The sequence below is a fragment of the Garra rufa genome, chromosome 24 (assembly GCF_049309525.1).
Source record: "Garra rufa chromosome 24, GarRuf1.0, whole genome shotgun sequence".
In the NCBI taxonomy this organism is placed as follows: domain Eukaryota; kingdom Metazoa; phylum Chordata; class Actinopteri; order Cypriniformes; family Cyprinidae; genus Garra; species Garra rufa.
In genome coordinates, this window is record NC_133384.1 from 26709090 (window position 1) to 26717737 (window position 8648).

The 8648-nt window shown below is 33.3% G+C and overlaps 1 protein-coding gene across 1 annotated transcript in view; it reads left to right on the forward strand.

Moving 5' to 3' along the window:
- Positions 1-8631, forward strand: part of dip2ca (disco-interacting protein 2 homolog Ca) — a 145093-nt gene extending 136462 nt beyond the window's left edge. Inside the window, exons 21-25 of the mRNA XM_073830585.1 lie at positions 2452-2509; positions 2609-2683; positions 2763-2937; positions 3019-3142; positions 4771-8631. Of these exons, the coding sequence (XP_073686686.1) occupies positions 2452-2509; positions 2609-2683; positions 2763-2937; positions 3019-3142; positions 4771-5023 (685 nt within the window). The 3' untranslated portion in view covers positions 5024-8631. The remainder of the gene's footprint in view (positions 1-2451; positions 2510-2608; positions 2684-2762; positions 2938-3018; positions 3143-4770) is intronic.
- The last annotated feature ends 17 nt before the right edge of the window (positions 8632-8648 follow it).

Here is an 8648-nt window from a genome sequence, read left to right on the forward strand (position 1 = left end):
TGATATGATGCTAGTTTTCTCAAATGAAACGGTAAAAGTGACACTCACAGCAGTTTGGGAGATTGAGTTTATCTGTTCATGTGAGATGCAAATGCCAAAAATTACTGGGAGCGTGACGTGTGTTTCAGTATGCGTGTAGTAAAAGCTGGTCTCCGCAATGCATACATACAGCTAGGCAAACGGAACATATCGGATTCATATTAAAACGGTCTTTTTGCATTTCAGTTTTCACAGACACTAGTCCATATCGCGATTTGAATTAAGTGACAGACCATATTTGATTTATGAATCCAAAAAACGACGAATTTACGTGGCATTTCGCGCTATAGTAGTTTCGGTTTTTATGAATGGAGGACGACGTGATCCCGTCTGTGTTTTGGCGGAGGAGACATAAACGCGCGACCATATTCTGTAGTCTTTGGTATACATCCGCGTTAAACTATCAAGGTAAAAGTCATCATAGCTTGTGTAGTTTAGACCCAGCTCCCAACCCAATTTTGAGAATAGATTAACGGCGATATTTTTTTTATCGCCCGATAAAAGTCTCACGTTAACGCAGCACGTTAACGCCGATAACGGCCCACCACTAATATATATACACACACGCACTTTGTGATATGTTACAATTTTCAAATATTGTGTAAATTACATGAGATATTATAATATAACATGTTTTTACTGAAATAATTAATTGGCTTTTATATTGTATTGAAGTAATAAAAAATTATCCTGAGAATATTTCATGTTGACAACATATCTTTTTAAACCCTAACCATAATTAATGTTAATGTTAATTGTGAAAAAAAAAATTACTATTCAAAACTGTTTGTCATTAGAATAAAATAAAAAAGTAAAAACAAAATAAATAAATAAATATATTATGACCTGTGATTGTAATAATAGGAAATTCAGTAAATGTAATATATATAATTTTTAAAAATCTGACCTGAGATTGTATATCAAGTTATTTTAAATTAATTAAAGATAATTAAATAGATATTAGATATGGATTATTATGGCTTATCTTTTAAACATTGTAAAAAAAAAAAATATATCAAAATAATAAAATAAAATTTCAAAATAACACATTGTTTACACAATGTTATCTAAATAAATGAAAAATAAATCTAAATTCTTCAAATATAAAAATATATATAATATAAAAAATATTGTCTATACTATTTTCTCAAAATAATTTTTTACAAATCTATCAAAAAAGTCATTTATTTTGATATTAAAATGAATACTAAGATAATTTTGTCTTAATGAAAAATAAAACAATTTTAACTAAATTTAAATGAAAACTTAAAACTACAATCAAATTTATCTTGATCTTAAAATGTATATTATTTTATATAAATTAAAGAAAAAGAATACACTTAACTAAAGTGAAATTATTTATGTACTTTGATATTAAAATGTATTATATCTTAATCTTTTATTCATTTAAAGGACAGTAGTTTAAAGGATGAAGACAAACTCTTGAACATGAAATGTAGTTGTTTATTCCATGGAATGTCTGGATACTGGATTCTGATTGGCTGGCAGGTGTGCAGTAAAACCGTTTAATGCACAGGTAGTTCCAAGTCAGTTTAATCACCGTTCTATATTAATGCGCTGCTTTAATTGATGCACGCAAAAGCAGAGAGAGAGAGAGAGAGAGAGAGGTCGGAGATCGCATTGTGCTGCGCACATACATAAACTTCTTGTCAGCGTATGCCTGCGATCCTTATTAAAATAGCCTAGATACTAGATAGCTACATTATATTCCTCAGCAACGGGGCGGTAAAGATGCTGTTTTGTAATGAATTGTTGTTTGTAGAGAGAGACGCACAGCATGCAGGCAGGTAGCGTTAACGTTACGCACACACACAACTGTCATCTCTCTTGCCTTCACACTCTCTCTTGGTCGATCGATAATCTACTGAAACAAATGCTATATTTCATTCAAATAAATGTGATCTTACCGGACTATTTAATCTCCGAGTCTGATTTGAAGCGGGCAGAATGGTAGAGCTGCGTGTCACAACTGACGAAAATAACCGTCTTTTTTATCCATTCAGTCAAATTTTGCGCTGCAAATATCAATCCTAGTTTTAATTTGTCTATAACCATGGAATAAGCGGGATAATCAACGGCTTGCCGTGCGTTAAAGGATTTAAAATGCATTTCGCGGAGGCATTAGCCTCCACGTCGTGCATTTAAAATCCTTTAACGCACGGCAAACCGTTGATTATCCCTTACGTAATTGCTGTATATCTGCACATTTGTTTGTACTGTATGCTTATGCATTTTTCTTTAGTGTTATTTTAGTTTTGCTCACTCTGTTTATTTACTCAGGAATGTCAGAATTTGTTTTTGAAAATGTCATTAGCCATGTCTCCGCTTGTGTTCATGAGCTGATAATTGATCATTTGTCAGGAAAGCAACAGTCTGCTTGTTTTTCCTCAGAGTGCGGCTGGTCGAGCGAGGCTCCCCTCATAGTCTCCCCCTCATGGAGTCTGGAAAGGTACCTGCAGGGCGCTTTACAACAGTTTCACTCCGACTCCATCTGGCTGTGTGTTTTGAAATGATTAAATTACTGAATCTCAATTTCATCCTCTACTAGATTTTACCCGGAGTTCGAATCATCATCGCCAATCCAGAAACCAAGGGCCCGCTGGGAGACTCCCATCTAGGGGAGGTGAGTTCGTAATGAAGGATAAAGGTGAATTCAAAATCATCTGTGGCTCTTTATGACTTCATATGTTTTGTGTCTGTAGATCTGGGTTCACTGCGCCCATAATGGCAGCGGTTACTTCACGGTGTATGGAGACGAGGCCCTGCAGTCTGATCACTTCAACTCACGCTTGAGCTTCGGAGATACGCAGACGGTGTGGGCACGTACTGGCTACCTGGGCTTCCTCCGCAGGACCGAACTCACAGATGCAAGTGGAGGTGATCATGCATCTTTAGTCTTGTTTATTTGGTTTTTAGCTGGTAGTCTAAGGATGATACTAACATCCTTTGTGTTTCCAGAGCGGCATGATGCTTTGTATGTAGTGGGTGCTCTGGATGAAGCCATGGAGCTGAGAGGAATGAGGTATCACCCCATCGACATTGAGACCTCTGTGATACGCACCCACAAGAGCATCATGGAATGGTACGACCTTCTCACTTTTAATCTGAATACTGTCTTTATTTTATTTTTTTTAGGGATGTGTTGATCTTAAAATTTGGCCTTTTTGTTTATTTCGAGATTAAAATGTATACAGTTTGTACTATTGTGTATAAATAAAAAATAAAACACTTCAACTTTTTTATTTTATTTTATTTATTTTGATATTCAAAGTTATACTATTTTATCTAAATAAATAAATAACAGCAAAACACATAAAACTAAAATGTTTATTATCTATACTATTTTATCAAACAAAAACTATTAAAAAATAATTTTAAGTTTTATTATTATACTACTTGATTAGTTTGATTAGTATACCATTTTATCTAAATAAATGAAAAATAAAACCAAAATCGGTCAAACTGATTATTTTGATGTTATAAAAATATATAATAAAATATTATCTATACTTTTTTTCTTTAAATAAATTCTCTCTAAAAAATCTATTAAAACTAAAAACGAAGTAATTTATTTTGATATTAAAATGTATATTATCTATACTACTTAATCTATAAAATATATAATAAAATATTATATATGCTTTTTTCTTTAAATAAATTCTTTAAGAAAACTATTAAAACTAATGTCAAATTATCTTTGTTAAAATGTATATTTATACTATTTTATCTAAAAAATGAAAAATAAAACTTAAACCTGTCAAAGTGATTGTTTTGATATTAAAACGTTATAAAAATATATAATATAAATATTATCTATACTGTTTTCTGTAACAATCAAATTAATTTAATATTAAAATTTATATTATCTATTTTATCAAAAAAACATTTTTTTTTACTATTACAAGTCAAATTATGTTTGATTATTAAAATGTATATTTATACTGTTCTATCTAAATAAATTAAAAATAAAACAAAAATATAAAAATATAATCTATATTACTATTTTCTCTAAATAAATTCTCTGAAAAATCTTTTAAAACTAAAAACAGTCAAATTTATTTTGTTATTAAAATGTATATTATGTGTACTATTAATTTTTAAAAAAAAAAGATTAAAACTAATTCTTCCTCTTATCAATTTTGATTATTAAAAAGTATATTTATACTGTTTTATTTACATAAAAACAAAAAACAAAATCTGTCATACTAATTATTTTAATATTAAAATGCTATAAAAACATATAATATTATATAAATATATTTATATATATATATATATATATATATATTATCTATAATCTATTAAAACTAAAAACAGTCAAATGAATTTATTTTGATATTAAAATGTATACTAGTTATATCATTTTGGCTAAATGAAAAATAAAAAAGTAATAACTAAATCCAAATTAATTTTGATTATTGAAATATGTACTGTTTATACTATTTTGTCTAAAATCAAGGATTTAAAACTACAATAAATTGTATCTGAATCTTAAAATTTATATTATTTTGTATAAATAAGAGAAAAAGAAAACACTTGAAACTAAAGTAAAATTATTTATGTACTTTTTTCTTAAAATTATTTTATCAGTGAAATCTCAGTAAGAAGTTGTATTTTACATCACTTATGCTCTGATTGGTTAGGATATTTTTGCAGCTGCTGATCACTGTCATTGTGTGTTTTAAATGATCTGATGTCTGTTTGCTTCAGTGCGGTGTTTCCCTGGACCAACCTGCTGGTGGTGGTTGTAGAGCTAGAAGGTTCAGAACAGGAAGCTTTGGACCTGGTTCCTTTAGTGACCAACGCTGTCCTGGAAGAGCACTACCTGATCGTAGGCGTAGTGGTGGTGGTGGACATCGGCGTCATTCCCATCAACTCTCGTGGAGAGAAACAAAGGATGCACCTGCGAGACGGCTTTCTGGCCGATCAGCTGGACCCCATCTATGTGGCATATAACATGTAGCACGAGTGCAGTCGCGTGTATGTTCTGCGTGCGTGTGTTTACCGATTGGGCGATCATGGACACTTACTGGGAGAAACTTTGAAAAGTGATAACAAAGCCAAACGGAAAAACGGATTGGCAGAAGGATTCAGTCTCTGCTTCTGCTTGTGTGTGCGCGTCGCTTTGTTTTCACGTGAGGTTTTTGCGACATCGTTCATTTTTAATTCCGCCCTACACGAGCGAAAGGGTATTTTGAAATATCTGCATTCTGTGGCGAAATGTGCGTTTTAAGTTTCTTGACGATTTGGAGTAACTTGTTGAAAGCAGACAACGTTGGACGCCATTTCTGTCTGTTCATTTACAAAAAAAAAAAAGGTACAACAACTTGTTACATTTGTACGTACGTCACAGCCGTCCTTCAGCAACTTGCCGGTTTAGTTTTTCAACCTTTGTAAATGTTCTCGAACTGCAGGAAGCAAAACCAAGAAAATACGTCCCCTGCTTTTTCGATTCCTCCATGTTTAATATCATTGTACAAAGCTGACGGTGAACACGAAGTCGGTTGATATTGTGTAATTATGTACAGATAATAGTTCTTATTTATTTTGCTCTTTTTAGAATCGGTGAGCGAAGACATTTGGAAATGTTTTCCTCATTAAATAATATTGCTGATATAAAACATTGTATCATCTTGAGTGAGTAGTATCACATCAAGTCTATGTAAAAATATAAATATACATACAAATATATATAAAAAAGAAATCTATATATAAAATAAGATCTACGAATCACCAATGAAACATTTCTAATGCAGTACTTCCCACTTGCATGGTGTCTGTTGTAGAGAGAATCAACTGACCGGTCGAACGGTTTAATAATACGGACGCGGAACAAATGCTTTGGTTTTTCTAATTGAAACTAAATCGCTACGCCCTTTCTGAGAAAACAAACCCTAAAAAATGTGCCTGGAATTTTGTTTACATTGCTTTTATGACTCAAATCTGCACCACCATGTGTTTTTATTTGCTTGGATTGAATTTTTACCGTTTTGTATCGTTTTCCTGTGTGGTTTTATCATTATTTATTGACACAATCGCATTTTTGTTTACCGCTCAAACATCACACTGTTCGTGAGCGCTGAATTATAATTCAACTGACTATGTTTTAACAGATTTCTGTATTTTCATGTTTACTTGCAACCCCTATCAGTTCACGTGAAATGGATTAAAGTTTAGTAAAGGTAGTTTACCCAAAAAATGAAAATTAGCTTATTATTTACTCCTAGGTGTGTATGACTTGCTTCTTTCAGACGAGCCACTGAGTTATATTACAAACTATCCTGGCACTTCCAAGCTCTATAATGGCAATGGGCGGTTGTTTCTTGCCAACAGTCCAATAAAGTGCCTCACACGGCTCCGGGGAGTGAATAAATGTCTATTGTAGCGAATCAACACGGTTTTGTAAGAATAATATCCATTTTTAAAACGTAATAGTCACTTTAATCATCCCAGGCGGATGACATAGGGCAACTGCTTTGCGCATGCGCCGCTTATAAGTGACAAAAGCAAGTGTGGACAGAGGTAAACAAAACAACAGTCACGATTTAGTACAAAAGAGATTTATTTGTAAGATTTGTAAAGAAAAATGTCGGAGGATTTAAATATAAGCCAAGAGGAGACTGGTTTACCTTCCTCTGCTCCTGTAAACAAATGCTGCATCCCAATTCGCATACCATCCGTCCTAAATAGTATTCGAAAATAGAATTAGTATGTCCCAAATCGTAGTATGTTCAAAAAATATTCCAAAGATTCCCGGATGGTGTACTACTTAAAGGTGCAGTGTGTAGATTTTTGCGGCATCTAGCGGTGATATTGTGAATTGCTACCAACGGCTCCCGTCCACCGCTCACCCCTCCCTTTACAGAAGCTACGGTGGCCCACACGGGATTAAGATGTCGTCGTTTTAGACAGCAAAGAGTAATGAGGTTTCTTTTAAAACGTAAATTAAGTAATTATATTTACTTAATAATTAAATAAAACGATGTTGTTGTGAATATTACAGTTACTTGTTCATCATTGTGTCAGTGTTTTTCCGCTAGAACAACAGTGATGAAACGCGATCTGTAGAGCAGTTTGTCCGTTCAGGGCTACTGTAGAAACATAATGGCGACTTCCGTGTGAGGGGACCTGCGGTGTATGTAGATATAAACTGATAATTCTAAGGTAATAAAAACATAATGGTTCATTAAGTAAGGTCTTTATACATCCCTGAAAACATAGTTATGTATACTATATTGCATTTCTGTCTAGAGATCCTCTTAAATATTACACATTGCACCTTTAACTTCGGAATTCGAAGTGCGGATTAATGCACACTACGGCTAATATTGCCCACAACACTTTGCGCGGTGAACGAGGATTCGATTAGAACTACAAACACGCATAAAAAGTGTTAAAAAACTACAAACATGGACGATATGCATGACCAACGGACAGGTAGAGAAAGGGGTTTGAGTGATAAATAATTAAAAAAAAGTGATTATTGTCTTTAATATGGGTATTTTTCTTACGTAAACACATATATTTACTACAGGAGACCTTTATTCACCCCCTTGAGCCGTGTGAGGCACTTTTTAGTATTGGATGGACTTATTTTGGACTGTTGATAAAAAACTCCCGCCTATTTCCATAATAGAGCTTTGAAGTGCCGATATATATATATATATATATATATATACAGTAACTCCGATTGGCTTCGTCTGAAAGAAGGAAGTCATATACACCTAGGAAGCCTTGACTGTGAGTAAATAATGGGCTATTTTTTATTTCTGGATGAATCCTTTAAGCTTGTTTTTAATCGGCTTATGTGGGAAATACGTGCTGAATAAATGCCGGCATATTGTTGGCACATGCAATATGGGCAAACCGTGAAACATGACCGAATGGCTATAATAATGCAAACAATAGTGAGAGAAAAAGAAAAGCGTGCCATTATACTTCATTGTACCAGCTGCATTAGAAGGGATGCGTTTTCCGAACTCCTTTCCGTAGCGCTGGCAAATCCGTTAAATCGCCGTTTTGGTTTCTTTTTTTTACGTGGAGATCTACTGCAGTCAGATATCAGCACCCTCTGGCCTCATCGAGGTCTTCGTTTATTTAACGCAACCTTTATTTCGGAATCGGTGTCATAGACGTCAATACTGTGTATGGGAACTGAGTTTACACTTACTGAGAAAGTGACGATGCAATGTTCTCTTTTTGTCTGTTTGTTTTAAAAAAAATGAAGGAACTAAGTCTTAACCTGTTCGGAAGCTTTAGTGTTGCCATTCCCATACAAGCGGAAATGTTTCCCCATTTGAAAAGAAAAAAAATTGTGCACATAATTTTCAACCTGTGAAGTTATTTCCCTTTTTTGTTGGAAATCTGGACGTGAGAGAGTCTGCATGGTGTATGTAAATATTGTTGGTTAGAGAAAAAAAGACAAAAAACAAAATTTATTTTGTATGGTGCAGGTGTGTTTGAAATTCTGTTTTGTACACATGATTAAAAGTATTAAATTACACTTTTATAGAAGCCTGCTTTGGCCTACGTTCACAAAATATGGTGCAATAAAGTGCTTTGATTGGTAAATTTGTCTTTTTACATTT